Source organism: Bactrocera oleae, chromosome 3 (genome assembly GCF_042242935.1).
Source record: "Bactrocera oleae isolate idBacOlea1 chromosome 3, idBacOlea1, whole genome shotgun sequence".
NCBI classification, from domain to species: domain Eukaryota; kingdom Metazoa; phylum Arthropoda; class Insecta; order Diptera; family Tephritidae; genus Bactrocera; species Bactrocera oleae.
In genome coordinates this window covers 8,205,739-8,226,955 of record NC_091537.1, presented here as the reverse complement: position 1 = coordinate 8,226,955, position 21,217 = coordinate 8,205,739, and the positions used below count along the sequence as shown (strand labels likewise).

At 34.2% G+C, this 21,217-nt stretch overlaps 2 protein-coding genes across 8 annotated transcripts in view; one reads left to right on the top strand and one right to left on the bottom strand.

The window, feature by feature from the left end:
• Positions 1-11,135, bottom strand: part of Piezo (piezo type mechanosensitive ion channel component) — a 69,511-nt gene extending 58,376 nt beyond the window's left edge. For all 7 annotated transcript variants that reach the window (XM_070107398.1, XM_014237470.3, XM_036368407.2 and 4 more), the window contains exons 1-2: positions 11,012-11,135; positions 9,941-10,299 (exon numbers count right to left, since the gene is read on the bottom strand). The gene's annotated coding sequence lies outside the window, so the exon portion shown is untranslated. The remainder of the gene's footprint in view (positions 1-9,940; positions 10,300-11,011) is intronic.
• A 6,213-nt stretch (positions 11,136-17,348) lies between these two features.
• Positions 17,349-18,801, top strand: LOC118681877 (C-type lectin mannose-binding isoform). Its single transcript, XM_036368412.2, has 4 exons — positions 17,349-17,510; positions 18,243-18,295; positions 18,374-18,482; positions 18,539-18,801. The coding sequence occupies exons 1-4, from the start codon at positions 17,378-17,380 to the stop codon at positions 18,760-18,762; spliced, it is 519 nt and encodes a 172-aa protein (XP_036224305.2). The 5' UTR covers positions 17,349-17,377; the 3' UTR covers positions 18,763-18,801.
• Positions 18,802-21,217: the final 2,416 nt, after the last annotated feature.

The window sequence follows — 21,217 nt, the reverse complement described above, 5'->3', positions numbered from 1 at the left end:
TACGAGTTGGGTAATCTATTGTAAGATCTAAATAAAAAGAACGATGTCAACTTGTTAGACTGTATTCATGAACTAAAAAGTTTAGTATGAAAAGACATCTCGCTAACGTGAATAACTCTTTCAGTGACATTAAACATTAACCAAATAGTTCCAAGAGAAATTGTTACCGAGTTATTAGTTTTAATTTAATTTTAAGATTAAAGTGGACTGACTGTCTGCGAGATATGAGGAAAATTAGCAGACAGCTAAATTTGAATCTTTATATCTGTAGTTTTCATTAATCTGCCCCGTCTACTGTAATGCGCACAACCATTTTGTAAGTAATATAAGTAACAAAAAAAAAAAAAAAATGTTAACTTCGGCTGCAGTGAAGCTGTAATACCCTTTACATGTACATTTTTTATAGCCTAAAATAGTATAAAAAGAACTTTATATTGATTTTGTATGACAGCTATATGCTATAGTAGTCCGAACTGAACAATTTCTTGGGAGTCTGTAGCGATGCCTTGGATAATAATCACTGAACAAATTTCTTGAATATAACTCCTTAAGAGAAAAAGTTTTCATTACAAGCACTTGATTCTAGTTTGTATGACAGCTAATGGTTGTTGGGGCAAACTTAATGCAACCTCTTAAGGGTATAAAAAAAATAAAACATATTTAATTTCCAAATAAAGTACATTATGTACAAAGTAAAAATTGTAGAGAATAAAAGGAGACACCCTTTATTAGCGTGGTAGAGCGGCAGCTGTTTCCATTTCTAATTTCATCATACTTTTATGTACTTAATCCACCCTTAATAGCATTTTCCTACAGTATTTTTTTATCCGTTTTAATTGACTTTTGAACTACTTTGACCCACCTTTTTCAATTCCTTTCCTTTCTTTTATTCATTTCATCTGCACGCATTTCTCTACGCATTCCATTCATTACACTAAAACACAAAACTGTCAAAGTGCAGGTAAAAATTCCTTAACATTGAAACATGACCAAGCCCAAGAGATACCGACGTGAGCACACCTTTTTCGAAACATTTTTGCGACTATGTGTGTGAGTGTGTGTGCATTTCAAAGTTTGCTTGTGTGCGTATTTATGTGCATGACAGCATGACGGCGGCTGTTGTAGTAACAGCTCAACAGCTGTACGAGCATGCTCGACCAATTGCACAATTTCACCGAGGAATTCTTTCTATTTTCTATGTACTTTATGCGCCAAAAGTCTATATTAACCCCTATACATCAACACACACACACACAAACATAGAGACATTTAGATGCATTGTTAATGCAGCATATTTCCATTTAATTTCCTAATTGTAGCCAATTAATAACTGAAAGTACTTGAAAGCAAACGGTGCTGCAACGTCAAGGAGTGGAAAATCCGCAGCAACGAAAACAAATTTCTTTATGCACCCGCGCCAGTGGACCAATGGCCCACTTTCTTTGGTGATATGCCGAGTGTAACTGGGTCAGTTGCGCGAATCCTTGGCCTTTGCATTTGGTTGTGTGGCTTCCGTTTTGTTTTTATTCGTTGCGCGCTGCCTTATCTTAACTACAAAAACAACATAGGTACATATATACACACAAATATACACCTATATACATATATGTATATACATGCAAAGCGTAGCCGAATACAAGAAAAATATTCAATGAACTCAATGTTGAAAGCAAACAAGCAAAGTAAATTTATTTTGAAACAACGATTGTCGAACAGGTGCCGCCGGCAACAGCACCAGCACAAACACACGCGTATAGAGATGCAGAGGCGCATGGCATGCAGGCAACTTGGCGACCCGCAGCTGGCTAGTGAAGAGTGAAATAGGCGGGTAAAGGGCGCTTACCACTTTGTGTTCCGGCTTTTTTTATGGCACAACGTGTAGCAGAAAGGCCGCCATAAAATACTTGGTAAATCAGCATTTACATATACGTATACATTAGGGTGGGCCAAAAAAAAAAGCTTTTCAGGTAAAGTCCAACAGAAAATCATAAAAAACTACGAATAACTCGAAATAAGTTGACTCAACCAAAAAAAGTTTTAGACCTTATTTGTTTGTGTACAATAAAAATCCAAAGAAAAAAAACAAAATTAAATGTGTTATTTATATGGGAAATCGAAAAAATATCAATGAGGCACCTCTTAATTTTAATATTAAGAGCTCAGACTTTACCAGAATTTTTTTACATCATTTCGGATGAGATTTTTATGGTATATAAGAAAAAAAAATTAAAAGTTTTTTTTTGGCCCACCCTAGTATACATATATATTTATGTAACTATAGATGTGCAATGCCAATTCGAGTGTTCGTGGTTTAAATAGCGCAGATTTGAGTTATAAATTTGAGAATAAATATTTAAGTTCTGAAAGTGTGGACTTTTAACAAGCTTATACCTATAGTATATATATATGCATATATATTCACACCACAGTGATGTTTAATGTGATAGCAAGTGTAGTTTGGTTTATTTTACAGTTGAATTTACAGTAAAATTTACACTAACCAGAAAAAAGCAATAAAAATTGTTAACTTCCGTTGCACCGAAGCTATAATACCCTTCACAGAAGCATTTTTTATAGCATAAAAATGTATGGAAAGTTGTCTATCTTGATTTTGATCTGCCATTTTGCATGGCAGCTACATATATGCAGTAGTGGGCCGATCTGAACAATTTTTTACAAGAATTTAGTGTTGCCTTGAACGTTAATCCATGCCAAATTTCGTGATGATACCTCGTCAAATGTAAAAGTTTTCCATAGAAAAACTTGTTTTTGATCGGTCAGTTTGTATGGCAGCTATATACTATAGTTGTCTGATCCCCAAAATTTCTTCGGAGATTTCAGCAATGTATTGGATAACAATCTATGCCAAATTTCGTGATGATACCTCTTCAAATGAAATAATTTTCCATACAAGCACTTGATTCAAATCGGTCAGTTTGTATCGCAGCTATATGCTATAGTGATCCGATATCAGCGATTCCTACGTATGAGTAGTTTCTAGAGGAGAAAAGAACGTATGCAAATTTTTAGATCGATATCTAAATAATTGATAGCCAAAAGGATATCGCTAAATTGACTCAGCTCGTAACCTGATCATTTATGTATATATGTATTGTATAAACTTTACAGGGTATCCGATGTTTACTTCTGGCTGTTACAAACTTCGTAGCGAACTTAATATACCATGTTTAGAGCATAAATATCGATAGGTAAGCCAGCTGTAAGGAAAATTTGCTGCCTTCGACTAGTTAAAAATTTGACAAATCGAACAAACAGTTGTTAGAAATCGCATAGAGTATCATAATAAATATGTAGAAGAGATATTGATTTCAAATATAAATTCCTTAATAAAAAAAACAAAAACAAAAACAAAAAAAAAACAAATTAGAATATATAGATAATGTTCTCTAAAAGTCCAAAAAGAGTTCCAGGAAAATCTCCACAACATATTTTCCGAAAAAACGTTTTACAAATTAAAAAAAAAGTTTAATGAAATCAGTAAACTAGTTAACAAGTGATGTGGAAAATTGTATATACACACACATACATATGTATGTATATATAATAGATTTTGGTATATAATAGTTTCAGCTTTGCCAATAGGACCTGATCTGTTTCATTAGGACAACGCCAGGTCACAAACATCGATAGTGAGTTGGCGGAAGTTTCGAGTTTTCTTTTAAGCTTAGCTGTAAACTTTCAAAATATTTTATTTTACATAGATTTTATGACAAATATTAGTAGATTTGGGAAAAATTTAAAGAAGTCTATATTTACGTACCATATACCTTATTGTTGGGAAGCAGAGCAGCAGTGTCTAAACAAGGCCTCTGCAAATAAATAGTACAAACTATGCATGTATGTATGTATTTATCTATGTATATATGCACTTGTTTGAATAGTTGTTGTTAAGTACATAATAGCCAATTGGTAAACAAGTGTAAATAGCACACTTGTAGCTACCGATAATCACCTATAAGTACTCACACCTATACATATGCATGTGTATGTGTTGGCATGCAAACAATAGACCAGCGCATATAAGGGGCATTGTCTGTACGTGCAACACGTCACTTGCGTATCGATTGCGATGTTTAATTAAGTTGCAGCTGATGTTTACGTCAACCGTTTGTATTTGCACATTAGGATTGAACTGAGTCACGCCATTTGCTGGCAAATGGACGGTCTCACTGCTATATCGTTGACTATCAATCAGCGGTCATAAATAAAAATGCAACAAGGCAATGGCGTGTGGGCACACACACACACGCACACATACATGTAATTGCTTAGATTCTTCGCATTCAATAGTGTCGCTAGTGCTGTTATCGCTCGGCATTTTGACATTTTTAGCCCATTAACTCATCGCAATGGCGCTCAGCCCGGCTCAAATTAGCCCAGCTTCAGTTTGTGCAGCTCTACTGCTGCTGCCGATTTGTAAGCACGCCTGTGCACTCTCAGCTAATAAGCATGATAATGAGGCAATGATGAGATGCCGCGTACTTACATCTACCATACACATATATACACGCGCACACATCTCTCTTTAGGTATGTTTGTAGACATATTGCACTTGAATTGCGATAGGCCTCTCCCACGCCACCCATATACATATGTATCTATATGTATATACATATATATATAATATATATTTCTTTTCTTTGTATGTGTGCGCTCAGTGAGCCAAGGCGCTGTCAGGCCTCTAAAATGATTTATGACACCAAACGGAAAAAGTGCAGTTGAGCAACTGGGAAAGTACTGCCACTAATTTTAATTTGCCAGCATTGTACGAGTATACGGTGGTATGGACGTGTGTGTATTTGTAATTAGGCTTTTGTCGCAGTTCTTACTTTTTTGGGTCTAAAGTTATCAACGTTGGTGAAGATGATTTCATAGCACAAAAATAGAATTCCATGAGTATTTACAACAACATTTAATTAGATTGATTTTGGTTGCATATATTTTTGTATGTCATACCAAATATTATACTATAATTATCAACCGATTGGTAGAAAGTTCCAGCAGCAACATACCGGTTTATAGAATGGACCGGCTGAACTAACTATTAAAATAATGATAGTGAAAGAGCTGATAAATTACATAACATAGTTGAATTTCTATAAGGAGTTAGCTTAAAAAAGGCATGACTATTGATTGCAACTTAAGTTTGACCTTGTCACAAAAGGGGTGACACACAACCTACTTCAAAGATTTATTCCCTGCGGCAACGAACTGACTGAAATCTTTCAACGCAAGTTTAGACCTTATAAACAGCAGTGCCTAGGAAAACCAAAGACCCGATCTGGGTAAAACCCAGTTATCTATTGGCAATCTGAATACTAAGAGAAATCGCGTCTTTTGTTCCACATCACAGTCGATAACTCTACAAGTATCTTCGTAGCATTGGAAAAATGCATACAAAAAGAAGCTGTGTGTGAAAGCCACAAGAATTAGCGCAAACTGAACCATTCAAGTACTGAACCATTTGCGAATCGCTGATGAATCGCAAGAAAATCGATTAATTTCTGAAGCGGACGGTTACTGATGATGAAAAATGGTGTACTTATGACAACGACAATCCAAACTGTCGTGGTCGAAAAGGCGGTGAGCCGGTGCAAGCTGCTTCCCTACGGTCAAACTCTTAATTCGGACAGCATTTGGAGCAACCGAAAGAATAAATCGCACAGAACTGATTAGCTTTGACTAATAGGAAAGGAATTGAGTTCCATTAGCGCAACGCCAGGCCACACATATCAATAGTGACTCACCAAAAATTCTGTGATGGAACGCAATACAAAACAAAAAAAGTTAAATGTTGATTATAAAAACGACAGCATACCTGAAATTATTTCCGAAAGTTTCCTGCCACTACAACACCAACAGTAACAAGATTTTTTTTGAAATAAATAAAAGCAAAGAAGTCAGCATGTCTTCCGAGCACTTATATACATATGTCGCTATAACAATATTTTTTTTTGATTTATTAAACTTTTAATATTTATTTATTTTATTTATAAATATATGTATGTAATATAATTGTTGAAAGTTAAATCCGATATAAAAGCTTTATTTACGAAGCTTATCAGCGGTGCAGAAGAATAAAAACGCGGAGGTTATTTAAATAATCTGTATAGAGTACAAACATACGTATGTACTTTAACAGTATATGCTTGCATGTATGTGAGCGCACATGATTAATAAAAGTTCAGAAATAGAGTGGAAAGAAGTTCCAAACACCGGACATACTTATACATATGCAGAGCTCGACTCTATGTAAAATAAATGCCATATGTATGTATATATGTATATATAATGTATATTTATTTGTACGCATATATGTATGTATGTATTTCGAATATAGAATTCAGCAAATACTGGTATACTTAATGAATTAATTGCGTCATGCTAGTGACTCTAGAAATATTTTTAAAGCTCAATCGTTGTGAAAAAGCAACAACATGAATGCAAAGCGGTTTTGTAGAATACAAAAAAATGTGTGCATAAACAATTTTGAAAACAAAAATAAAAATAAACGAAAATTATGATTTCGTGGAAAACATTAACAAACACATTTTGATTGCAATAAATGTACAGTAAGTAAATAATATCATTAATTTTTAAAATTTTTATTTTCAAACAATATTTTTATTAAACGTGAAGCGCGTTTGCGGTCATTAATGGATCTCGTAGTTGGTCTGGAATGCGAATTACTTGGGTATAACTGAATTTTATTTAAACAAATAATATTTTAATAAGAAAACCAAGGCGTTAGACCAAGCACGTACAGCAACAACATTTGTGCATTTGTAAGTGTGTATTAACAGACCGCCAAAAAATACCAGCCGCTTCATTTTGGCAGCCAGCAGCAACAAGTTTAGGCAAAAATGCGCTAGAATATGGCGAGCAAAATATGAATATGTTTAACAATGTAGCACAAAAGCCGGCCCAAAACGCCAGCATTCCGATACGGCCAATTAATGGCAGTCGCATTGCGTTTGCACGTTCGCTAGGCAGCCGCTAGCTAGATATTATATGTAGCTGCCTGGCTGACTGGCTGGCGTGTAGAAAATACTAATCGAAAGCGCAAAAATGTGGGGAGCGCATTGTTGACTGTCTGCCTATGTACATATAAACTTAGATATAGACATATGCACATGAATATATAAAAAGTGTTTTAGCGAAATATATTCGCATATCAGCTTGTTTAGCGGTGCGAAAGTGTAAACAGTTAGTAGCTGCACACTGAAGGCGCCAGTGTAAATCCATATACACATATGTACATTTGAACAAATATTTATACATTTATATACATATGTATATTTGGATAGCTAGCTGGTAGTGATAAAAAATAAATCATAGCACTCATTTTTGGCATTCATTGCCGTTATCAGTTTATCTGCGGAAATTTATATGTATGTGTGTAGTATGTACTTAGCTATTAAATCTTAATCAAACAATAAGCAGTCATGGTAGTAATTGAATGGTTGTCAGATGAGTAGCAAAACCAGAAGCAAGAAATGCTAAAAACAAGCTATATAATAGAAACGATACTATCCTTCATAAATAAAAATGCATTTCATAAAAAAACTTGCTTTTTATATATACTATATGCGTTAGTGGTCTGATCAGAACAATTTGTTTGGATAATATAGCTTTGCTTTCGACTATATTAATGCCGTGATAATTTCGTGAAGATATCTTGTCAAATAAAAAAGTTTTCCATACAAGAACTTGAGTTTGATTGATCAGTTTGTGTGGCAGCTATATGCTACAGTGATCCGATATCGGCGGTTCCGACAAATGAGCAGCTTCTTGGTAAGAAAATGATGTGTATAACATTTCAGATCGATATATATATATAAAATAGGTGACTAGTTCGTATACATATATGCAGACAGATGGACATGGCTCAATCGATTTAGCTCGTTACGCTCTTCTTTTATATATATACTTTATAGATCCTCCCGACGTTTCTTTTTGAGTGTTACAAACTTCGTGGTGAACTTAGTTCAGGGTATGAAAAGTGTAATTTGGTAGGTAGTTTAGAGAGCTTTGACCGAGTGGCGCGAAATTGTCGATTTTAACTTTTCTTCTTTGGACCTACCATACATGTGGTATGTCACATGCCAAGACAGAACGAAACTCTTTAGTTTTTGTATAATAAAAAAAAAATGCGCCCAAAACTATGCTAAAATTTTATAAAAAACCTACACCTTATGTGCTATATGATCAAAGTTAAACCGGATTGCTAATTTTTACTGTAGTTTAAATGTGTTTAAAATGGATTTACAAAAAAAAAATGGGAATTATAACAAAAGTGGTTTCGTGTGCAAAATGCAGTTCTTAATGAAAAATGCAAGGATTTGAGAAGCAATGTAAATCAATGAGGGTGGTGAAAGCGTGTTGCATAAACATTGACGCAAGCGTGTAGTGGAAACCCCCCTGTTAGAGACATGAAGATCGGTAAAGTAAAGAAAAAAGTACATTAAACTGACAACATGGGCTGTCAATTTCTTTCAATGATCGGCTCGACCAATTTCGACTGATATTTTTGCGTATGAAGCATGTTGCCACCAGAATTATACTTTTTTTGCAAATATAAAGTTTAAATGATTATAAAGAAATATATTTTAAAAGCGTTAATACATATGTACCAGTATTGAAAATTAAAAAGGTAAATGTTTTCCTAACAACATTGATTAAATTTGACAAAAAAGGAAAAATGTGCCTACATTTGGGCGCATTACCAAAAGTAAAACGGCACTCTTAACCATAGAAATAAAAAAATCGTTCTATTTTATTAAAATTAAACTTCGAAAAATAATATTAATTCCGTCTAAAATTATTTAGTTAAGATAATGAATTTTAATTACATTAGCACGCAAAGCGCCGATAAATCCAATAAATTACAAATAAATATCAAATGATCAACGCTTCAATGACAGCATCAATTAAATATGTCACACTCAATTGCCCGCTGGGCTCTGTGATAATTGCATACGTTTCCGCCACTTCGGCAACGGCGTTGTTGCTCACATTGTGTAAAAAGCAACAAGTCCACAATTAAATTATTGGCAGGAACTTAAGTTCACAGTAATAAAGTGTAAAACTATGATGTCTTGAAATAAATATTATATGTACGTACCTATTTATAATAGTTTATTTATATACATCGCACTTCCATGCAAACATATGCACTTATAATAAGAAAAATTAAGTCAAACACAACCGAAAACACAAATATTTATATAATTTAAATATTAATAAATTTCGTAATATTTTTCTGAAACCAATTTCTTTAACATTCAAGATAACTGATATCTAATTCCTTAGAAAAAAAAAAAATTACATATACTGTTTATGCTTGATGAGTCAACGAAATTGCAAACTGAATTAGAATTTGTACATATGTCCGAGTCTATGTACATATGTATATAGATAGTAATCTAATGCTAGAAACTAATTGTTGCATTTAATTTAAGTTAATAATTTTTATGGTGACAAAATGAATGCAAAACACACATTAGTAACATTTTTACGGAGACAGCAGAAAAAAACGATCAAGTTTGCTAAATCTTATTACAATTCTATTCACTATTCGAAACTAAAAGAAATTTGGCAGCAAAGTTGGAAAAACTCACTTCAACGATATTTAATTGGAGTACAATTGGGGGCTACAATGAACTTAATGATGGTTTAAAACCTTGCAGCGCCCTTTCAACCAACTAATCAAGTCAAAACCATCATATTTTTACGTCAGCATCTAACTCGCTCAATACCAATAACATTATTGATTATGGTAGTTAAATTAGTAACAATTGTCAAAAACAAAAACAGTTCATAATTCTTATATGTACATATGTATGTATGTACAAATTTTCATACCCACATATATAATAAGTATAATATAATATAATTAAAAAAGTGTTGTAACACGCACCTTAAATTCCGCTGCCCTTTTGTTTGTTGAACTTATGTTAAGTATGTATGTATGTATATACTATTGGTTATTATTATTATTTTTCTTTTTGCGTAAACTTTGCAGCAATTTGTCACTTCAACTTTACAGCTTAACTAATCGTTATAGCTAATATTAATAAACCACTACACCGGCATTCCAACAGTTTTCATTCATGAAAACTAATCAACAAACACTGGTTTCACTTTTATATTAGCGTATTGCACAAAAGAATATATTGACAGCTGTCACCCACACCTGGTAAATAACGTTGGTACGTGATGTCCGTTGTTGTATGGCCAGGCAGCAGGTGGGTGGGTCGAACAGCGATCAAAAAGCGCCTGCAAAAAATATAATAAAAAAAAAATATGCTTTTGAAAAATTTAGTGCACAAAATAGTTATTTAATTGGCAAAAATGTTGATAACTAATTAAAACGAAATTTGCTATATTCAATGTAATAAATCAGCAAATTGTATAATATTATATTTTTATATAATATAAATATATATTTAATAATTAATTTAACAAACTACGCATTTCTCTAGCTAACAAAATTTATTTATGCGCGGCTTTGTTTTCATTTCACTTGAATGTGAGTTTACGTTTTTTTGTGCTTCCAAACAATTTGTTTTTGTGCACATTCACTTTTCACTTTCTTTACGCTTCGCAGCGGCTTTTATTGGCGTTTATTTATTAATTTTGTTTTTGTTTTGTCTTTATTATTATTTTCATGCATATTGCTTCCAGCGCAGCACATTATACTTTATTAGCCTTTTGCCATTGTTATCGCAATCACAAAAATATTTATTATAGGTTCCCACTTCGCTTAGGTTCCCGAAGGAGGAATGTGATGCGTTGGTGAGGCACTTGCTGCTCAATGGACGAGCGACCACGGCGGCGCCGCGTCTTATTGAATTTTCAAAATTTCATAAGATTTTGCACAGCTGTGATTGCATTTGCACGAATTTTTTACCAGCCCAAATCACAAACACGCACTTTCTACCACACCGCCTTGCATGTTTGTGCATGCACATTTGACATTGTTACTTACACGAATTGCACTTCAATATAGCTTGTTTTCACTATTTATTTTATTAAATATAAAAAATATCTTGATTAAACCGCGTACACTTCCAATCGCGTTGAAATTCTTCTCGTTTCTGACAAAATTTTTCTGTTTTTCAATTGCTGACATTTTACAGTGCTGCCAGATGCGGCGTTAAGTGTTAGGAAATTAGTGGTTGCGTGAAATATCCAATTGGCGAAGCAGCTGTTAGCAACAGAGCGCAGCTGACATTTTTATGCATTATATAAAAAATAGTGACTTATACAACTAATATTTGAATTAAATATACATTGCTTTTTGGATAAGTGTTTTGAATAAAAATTAAAGTTTTCTTATTTTTGTAGTTATTTTAACTTATTGGCTCTCTAAAGACTTTTAAATAATGCTTTATATTCTTTTATCATATTTGCTAATACAGTTCTACAGATGTAGATAGAATTTAGAAGTTCGACATCCAAAATGTCTCAAGTTAAATATAATAAAGCAAAGCAACTCTGTTAGATTTTTTATTTATTTACTCTTTCATCCCTTCGTTGTTAATTACTTAAATCTGTTTCGTAAATATTTACGAAAATGGTTTGGCGACATGCTAAAAACAGAACGTCAACAAAACAAAAGATGAGTGAGTGATAAAAACAACCGCTAATTCAACATGTGGTGATTTGAAAAATTTCTACCATAATTTTATTGCAAATACGGATGTGAGGTAAGCTGCGAGGGTTTGTGACTTTGTTTATTATAAATGGAGAGTAGGTACGGTTTATGTATTTAAATGGGGAAAACCTGTCCTTGCTATTGCTGTATAGGTGGCGCAAAGCTAGCAGTTTCTGAAGGTCTGGAACATGATGAGGTAATTTAGCTTATGATCATTAGATAAGAAAGCGATTTAGAAAAGCGAACATGTGATGATCACATAATAAGAAACATGAAGCTCAAATAATCGTACTAATTATGGTTAGAAGAGATATCATGTGATTATTTGCTGAAGCGGTCATATGATGATCATATACTTGTAATATCAGACCATCACATTTAACGTATTATGATTTAGAATACGGTCAGATAAACTATCATAAGGTGATTTAGAATGTCATTCATGTGTTAATCACATATTGGAACGCATGATGGTCAGATAATTAATCACATGATGGCTAGATAAACGGACAAAGTAATAATCAGAAAATCTTCTAATTATCATGTAGTCCTTCATATGATACTAAAGCTTTTACGTGGGACCTTAATAATTTAGGTCAAATCATGTCGCCGTTAGTTAGTTTTTACCTAACTTGTTTGACCATATACAGATGCATCCTATAGTCTACCTGAGATGTAACTTTTCGACGGGTTGTTTTTTACATAATATAAAACCTACATTCCCGAAAATATTATTGAAGTCCGACAAGACTCCTAGCAATGACTTTTCTTACATATGGTAAGCCAATAGTTACTAAAGGAATGTTAAGACTTCCGACATCAGCACTTGATAACCCACAGGCTTCTTTTATAAACGAATTTTTGGAAGACCGAACATGCGATTTGTCCTATTATTGTTCAATAAATAATTTTATTATTAAAATACTATCCTAGATATATTATTTCTATCATAGAGAATGAGTGTAGGGAAAGTAAGCTTTAGAGTCAGATTTACGCTCTCTTTGTCATAAAATAGTATAGACAAATCGAGATCATACCAAAGAAAGACGGAGGTTAAAGTGTGAGTAAATGAGAGAGTGCGCGAGTTTTATCATTTACTCGCTTTTATAAATTGGTTTCAAACCATTTTGCCCCTTTATCACTTTGATTTATTTTATATCGTTTTACATACTTGATTTCACCAGCTGTTACTTATCTATAAAAAAAAGTTGTTTCATCCTCTAAGTACCAAAGTTGAATTTCTTCATTGTTCAAGTTTTTCAATTTTATATTTATTTTATTTTCCAAAATTGCACATTTTATCTGCCATCAATCGAGATGACTTTTCGGACAACAAATGATGCGAGCACAATGGCTCATTCATTCTCATTTCACGCAGCTGCTTCAATGGAGTACAATATATACACATACATACTTACACAGTTCGGGTGTAAGGATGAGTGCTTTGGAAAAGCGGAATAACAGCATAAGGAACCAGTATCTGCATAAATTGGCAGTAGGGCTAAATATTTAACTATTTACTATGCAAAACATCAGCACTGACCTTTTGAGACTAAATTGACCGTTACGATTTTTTAGTCTATTGTAATTTATTGTATTGTGTTCATATTGAGATCATCCTTGCTCCTACGACCAGCTACTTAAGAAAATCATATTATGTTTTAAGTGTGAAAGTATTGGAGCCTCAAGAAATGTTGCTGTAGATGGAAAAACCTTCATGCCTCATAGGGGTGTGTTAGTAGTGTTCGTTGGCAAAATCGTGTGTACTCCGAACAGCTTAATTTAACCTAGAGCCCACTTGGTATTAATCTGTGTCTTAAGTGAATTTCGCTTAGTCTCTAGTCTCCTTAAGTGAAATTATTGAGTGAATGAAAACTCGCTGTTTTAAAAAAAAAGAAATTTGGAGGATATGCAGCGCGAACATAGATCTATTTTGTCACATGCTTCTTTAACATAGTTTCGTTTAATTCTAGAGTCTTTTGGAAATGTATAATGCTTGAAAGATTGAAGGATTTAATGTGACTTTGCTTCGGCTGCATGACTCCTAGATGCGTCAGCCTTCTTCTTGCAACAGCATCGCATTCTAACAATACGAGCGTTGGCGTCTCGGATTGACCTCAATAAAGATTACTGAACTCAAAAATGGTTGTTGACCTCGATAAATGTAAAAAAAGGTCATTGACCTCGAGAAGGGTTGTTAACCTTGCTAAATATTAAAAAAGGGGTAATTTACCTCACAAAAGGTTATTGAACTCGAGAAGGGTTTGACCTCGCTAAATGTAAACAAAGGAGTCATTAACTTTACCGAAAGTCATTGATTCTGGAAGGGTTGTTGACTTCGCTAAATGAAAATAAAAGGGACATTGACCACAAAATTAATTGTTGACCTTGCTAAATGTAAATAACCTGGACCGCGCTTAAAGTCAACAAAATATCTGAATGGATAAATAGTTGGTATTGAAACATTACCTCAGAATCCTTTAAATATGTTTTAACTTGCTTGACTTGTAATCGTTACTTATTTCTGCGGCATTTTTAGTGGTACTTCGACTGCCATCTGTACAGTAGCCCATGAATTGGCATTGTTGCCAACGTCCACTACGAGATCATTGACTCTCTCAACAAGCAAAAGAGAAGACTTTTCCCATCATATTATCCATAATGAAACCGCCACTCAGTTCCACTAACTAATCTGCAAATTGAACTGTCGGCAGAACGATTTTTTGCGATTTAACCAACAATAAAAGCAATAGAGAGTGAGCAAGAGATAAGGAGAGAACGCGACGAAAATGTTTTATTCTTTTTTCTTTGGTTACTCATACGCCCTGCCCTGGCAATTTAATGCTCGATTGCATTTGGCGCGCATTGCATATGCCAATGACAACAATTCAACGATGTAGAACGACCGCAGACGACGCAGATAACAAGAAATAATAAAAAAAAGCATAAAGAGAGGAAACAATAATGCATTGGGGAAAGCGAAGTAGCAAAGAGATGTGAGAAGCTTCACTAGAAAACTTAGTGAAAGTGCTATCTAAGTAAAGTTGTTGTTGTTTTTTTTATTCCCTGTGCTGCGTATAGTTTGTGTGTATGCGTACTGCAAACCACTTAACCCCAATCGGCTGAGGCGCTGGAGACACTTAAAAAATTCACCACACCTCCATGCTTTTCCTGCAGATTTATTGCCAAAGAACGCCTTTCCACTTGCATACAAGTGGCAACATGCGCGCTCACCAACTCCTTACGCATACATGCGAAGTTCAAAGAAAGCACAACAATAACAACAACAACAAACAACGCAAACTTTATGCATTCCACCGGCCGGCGAAAACATATGAGCACGTCGCGTTGCCAACTACTTTAAGATTACTTTTCCAATTGCAAAGATTTGTTACAACAAACACACTACTCTCCAGTTCGAAGGATAAGCATGCGAAAGCATATGTGAGTGACATGCTGCCATATGGCATCAATTTGTGCAAGTGTGTGTGTGTTTGTGTGGCGACTAAGCGAAATTCAATTACAACATTGGCGTGCAATGACAACAAGAATAAGAAAAAACAGCCGCAAGAGCAACAACAATACCAAATACAATTACAAATACATACATAAATATATTGAATAAAAGTTTCGCAAATAAAATGCGGCATTTTTCGCCTGATTGCTTGCATGTGTGTGCGTACCTTAAGTGAAAAGCATTGCGACAAGCAATTGCGGCAAAACGATTTTCCAGCTAAATTGTCAAACACACACACATACACACGTATACAAACAAAGTAGTCAGCACAGTATTGAATGAGAAAACTTTTGCCACAATGCGTTTCTGCAAATGATGTCGCCGACAGCTAGTTTTACATACGCACACACATACATATATACATTTTCACTCGCTAGTCAATAGAGGAGAGAGTGTCTTTACTATTGCCAAATTTGACTTGTAAATTTCTTGGCTGCCAATAGATTTCGGTAATGCCACACTCAAATAACTGTAATTTTGTAGGCAATTAGCTTAATACTTGCTGAGAAACTCTAGAAAGACTGCAGTTGGGGGTTAGGAGGGATCCGTGAAGGGTTATGTCACTAGAAGCCATCTAAACTAGAATCAGACACTAGCTCCGTTCGAAATGAAAGTACAGATATACTCGGAGAGTCAAGGGATGAAGATGGAAAACAAAAACCAAAAAAAAAAACAAGAAAAAACGTAAATTTCGGTTGCACCGAAGCTATAATACCCTTCACTGGAGCATTTCTTAAAATATAAAAGCAAATAAAAAGTTTTTTATCTTAGTTTAAGTTCGTATGGTAGCTATATGCTATAATGTTTTGATCTGAACAATATGCTCGCACATTGTAGCGTTGCTTTGGGTAATAATCTGTGCCTAATTTTTAGAAGATATCTTGTCATATAAAAACAATTTACAAAAAGCGGAGAGAAAACAATGTGGAACACATTTTAGATCGATATCTTAAAAACTGAAGGACTAGTTCGCATATAGACAGACAGACGGACTCAGCTCGTCACACAATTATTTATATATATTATATATATACTTTATGGGGTCTGCAAAGCTTCCGTTTTCTGTGTACTACAAGCTTCGGGACAGACTTCATATATTAGTTTCTCTTTGAAATTACTTCTCTGATCGCTCCAAGACACTGGATAGCAGTCAGAATTGAAAGCTTCCTGTCTTGTACCCCGCTATTTTCGACTGCTGAACTTATCAGGTTCGGTTGAACTGTAATTGGTGGTGTGGAACTTAAAGAAAACCTGTTGTTAGTGCGAGTCTGTTAAGTCTTCGTTTAGAGAAATGTTTTCCTCCATCTAAGTGACAATTTTAAAAATACAAAATGTGTTACACTTCTCTAAAGAATAGCGCCAGATAAAATTAGGTTGAGTGTGCATAATATCAAAGGTGAGAACAATAATGTAGAGAAATAATTTTTTTTTCGAAAAAACGAAAATTCCTTTTATTTTTTGAACTCATCTCGTATATGATATATGAAAAAAGGACCCTAGTTTAAGCTACTATGACCTAGCGTGATCCTTAGCATGACCTCCCTAGGTCCAGAACTAAACATTTCGTGACCCCGCTTGACCGCTAACTTAAACTCTCTCGGTCCATAGCTTCACCTTCTTTGACTCCAGCTAGTAGAAATAATACCGTAGTCTTGCTTGTTAATCGGCTTAAAAATTAGATAACGGGAATGGCACCGCCGACTATTGATGTTAAACCAGCATTTACTTGACTAAGTTCAAGCGATCTTATGTTATAATTTTCCATTGGACGAAATCGAACTACAACCATGCCTACGCTAACATTTGAAACTACATCAGTTTCTTTCAAACACTAATGAAGATATTGGCGTGAAATGAAAGCAGAAGTAATAATTCCCAGCTTTTAGTAAAACGTAGAAAAAATTATATAACGCTTCACTTAAAGCTTACAACTTACAGCATTTGACTTTGAAAAGTGACTTAAATATATGATAAAAATATATAGACAATTCCAACTAAGTTCACAAGCACAAAAAGAAAATAAAAGTTCCGAATCATCTTTATCTACGTTTATACGAAATGAACAAGTTATGCTCTAATTAAAAATATATGTCAAACCAAACGAAGAAATTCGCACAAATTCAGCCATATAAAAGGAAGCTTTTTGTCAACTTTTATTAGTTTTAAAACACTTCGCAAAAATGTTGCAATCAACGAAGCTTGTGCTGTTCACCGTACTATTCTTGGTTGTCGGAAGTAACCAGTTGATGGCGACACTAATTGGTCCACCGGTGAGCAATGGTTTCACGAGTTCAAGTACAAGTACAACTACCAGTAAGTTCAAGTTTGTTATGCAATATATATGTATATAAATATGATCTCGAGTTTGGGGAAAACTTTGTGCATCCGAAAAAAGTAACTTTCTTCGGCTCGCGCGAAAATAGTGTTGTTAAGATTGTCTGTTCTCCACATTCAAAGCATGATTAAAAACCAAATTTTAGATAGCTTCGGTTTCCCAAGAAGGCGATTCATATTCACTGATTAAGTGACAGTTCTTTGTGAAGCCAGAACAAAGACTCTGAGTTCGAACCTATCACCAATTCGCTTAGACATTTTATTTACATTTTCACAAATTCAACTGGATCGTTAAAGTTGTGAGAGCAAAAGTATTTAATTTTGATCTTGAAAAATTAAAGGCGAAAGCGTTACGGCGTGGCTTTCGAGCGGTTAATGGCCCGTTTGAACCCCTACAGCTATAGAAAGGTAGACCTTGTAACCTGAATCAACTTGTGTTTTCAGACTCTTTTGTATAGACTAGCTTTGAGCCAAAGAAGGGCTCAAGTACAGCGGGAAATTTATAATTATCTGTTATAGAGAGTTCCTAACAGATAAGCCGATTGCAATCTTGTCACCCAGCATCGATTTTCGTCTAAGAGTTTCGCCTTTAACGATTTTCTACGTTATATAAAGTAGCGACTACAAAATCAGCAAAAGGTCTTTAGATTTTCAAATTATTGAATATATCATATTATCTTAAATATTGTAAGTTTTATTAATTTTTTTAAGCGGAGGCACCAAACGCTTATAACCATCCGAAATTTCACTTAGCTACCGAAAAGGTAAGAAAAGCCATTTTTATACATACATACCTAGAATATGAACATACTATACTTGTACTACATATATATAAATTTCAGCTGAATTGGTTTGGCGCAACTGCTTACTGCCTGGAGAGAAATTGGAAACTCATCGTTCTGGATTCCGAAGAAATCAGAGAGGAATTCGAAAGTTACCTTACCAAATACGGTTAGCTATACGATTGTAATTTTTTCTTGCGAAGTACTTAATTGTTGTTTTTGTAGATTTGAGAAAATTTCCCTTCTGGACAGCTGGCAATCAATTAGGCAATATGAAAACTTGGCGTTGGAATCTTGATGGACCAACACTTGTATACACCTATTGGGCAAAGGGTCAACCGGACAATTACAAAAAACGACAACATTGCATAAAATTATTTTCAAGTAGTTTGAAATGGGACGATGATACTTGTGAAAAAGTTATAAATTTTGTATGTTTAAAAAATTGAGTTACAAATAAACGCATTGGAATTGTATAAAAGCATAAATATTCTTGATAAATTGAAATTATCGGATCATAATAGAAAAATGTCTTGTATAAAAAAGTAAACTGGTAGTTTGAAGTTCTGTCAGTACATAAAATTAGCATTGTCTGGTGTATTTTCGACTCTTTTGCATAAGCCGCCTGCTCTTAAAGCTCCAAAATGCAGAACGCTGTTGGTGCGGGGATAAACTGTTCCGAGTTAGGCATAAGGCAGCTTCTTAAGTTACCGGACCACTGCCAAGCAGCCGACACGCTGAGTTTAAATGGTAAAAAGTTTCTCAGTCTTTCTTTGCAGATTGTAGTCTATTGTGATTGATTTAATATTATTAAAAGGGGTTTAAAATGTGCTATGAAGAGAGATTGAGATAACCACGACCAAGTATTATTGGGAAATACGATCTGTGGTATCTTAAAACTCAGTTATCAAAAAAATTTTAACTATTTAACTTAATTCCAATTTCTGTTGCATCGCTAAATTTTGTTCTGGCAATACTTTAGCGCATTCTGTAGGTTAGATAATACTTTTGTATAGTCTAAATTCATTTGTACTCTCTGCATATCTGTTCAGCATTCCAAAAATGATAAGGGAATCCCCTAAAATAACTCGCAAGATTAACACTCACAATTTGTATTATTATTTATCTAACTTTTCTGAAATTGAATGAACTTTGAATTCACCAGCAATCTTTCCGGTGCAGAACAACATGTGCCAGCGTCTTCACCTTAACTCAAGTTGCGCCAATCAATGTTGTTCGACTGAAGTTCTCGTTGTAAACATTTTCCAAATATTGTTTCTATTAAGAAAAGTCACCCTTTTCCGCGCCCTTAGCTGGAGGCGTTCGGCTTATCGGTGCACGTTGCGCACGTTCCCCGCTATCTGGTGGGCTCTGTATTTTGTTTTTTGCAAATATCGGTCTAGCCAAGAGTAAACAAATAAATACAGCAACAAAAAAAAACCGAAGAAGAAGTGAACTGAATTGAGGTTTGTTTATACATAAACAAACTAATAGTTTGATGTGTTTTGTTTAACGTTTCAATTGGTTAACAAATTCGTGCTTACAATAACACATATAAATACATACATATATGTATATTTGTATGTACATATATATGTATATATCGGCTTTTACATATGGATATCTTCTTGCCATTGCATTGCAAAGGTTTACCTTTTGCGTTAACAATAACAAATTATTCGCATGACATTGCGTAATATTAATGAAAAAAGGTAGCAAAACAATAACAATAACAAGAAAAACATCATTAAATCTGTGAACGCAAACATCTGCGAAAACATTGCAACGGTTTGTTGTTCTTATGGACAGGCCAGCGGAGTTTTTTAGATCAATATGATTTCACCCTTATTGCAATTAATTTTATACCCTGAGCAGGGTATATTAGGTTTGTCATTAAGTTTGTAACACCTAGGAAGAAGCGTCGAAAACCCTATAAAGTACATACATACATATATGTATATAAATGATCGGCTCAGTCGATTAAGCCATGTACGTCTGTATATACGCATATAATTTGTCTCTCAGTTTTTGAGATATGGATTTGAAATTAAGCACACGTTCATTTCACCTCAAGAAACTGCTCATATGTCGGAAGCGCCGATGACGAATCACTATAGCATATAGAGGCCATACAAACCGACTGATCAAAATCAAGTTCTTGTATGGTAAACGTTCATATCGAACTACTATATAATATTTGTAGCTGACTACATACTTATCGATTGAAATCAAGATAAAGAACTTACTTAACTTACTTAAACCCAATCTCAATATTCTCAGTGGTAGTTAAAGCATACACCATTTTTCTAAAGTTATTTAAGTTCCATAAATTTTATTAACTACTTCTAAATAATCTGCAAATAACTGTAAACATGTCTTGAAGGTAGAACACTATAACAGTAATCAAATTGTTTTTCCTTTAGAAACACTATTTTTATTAAAGTCGCATGGATGATAATAGCTCTCATCCTTTCAGTCTGTGCTTTTAGAGTGCCGAATCGAACAAACAACTCGTGTAAATGATTTGAATGAAGCTAGTGAGCTTCGTCATTGCTTTCAAAAATATTTTTTTTATAAAAGAGAGCAGAGTTTAAAACACAGCGAGCAAAGAACTGGTGATTCCAAGTCGGTTAATAATAGTTGCGATAGGTAAGATTCAATTGGTTGTCTTAGGAGAATATTGTATAATAATATGTATCTCGAAAAAATGAGACACAAAAGAAAGTTATATGGAATCTAGTCTCAATTTTTCTTTGGAGAAGCTCGTGTAGCTCGTGTGAAATTTTCAAGTCCATCGGTGGAGCCGTTTCGTTTTCTTCAACGCCTCTGAAAACAGTGTTTCGAGAAAAAAGTTTAGGCAGCCGATTACACCGCACGTAGGTTAGAAATTTTTTAAAAATACGC

Coding starts and splice junctions, on each gene's coding strand:
- LOC118681877 (XM_036368412.2), top strand. CDS start 17,378: ATGTTGCAATCAACGAAGCTTGTGCTGTTCACCGTACTATTCTTGGTT. Junction 17,511..18,242: donor AAGTACAAGTACAACTACCA/GTAAGTTCAAGT, acceptor AATTTTTTTAAG/CGGAGGCACCAAACGCTTAT. Junction 18,483..18,538: donor AAGTTACCTTACCAAATACG/GTTAGCTATACG, acceptor TTGTTTTTGTAG/ATTTGAGAAAATTTCCCTTC.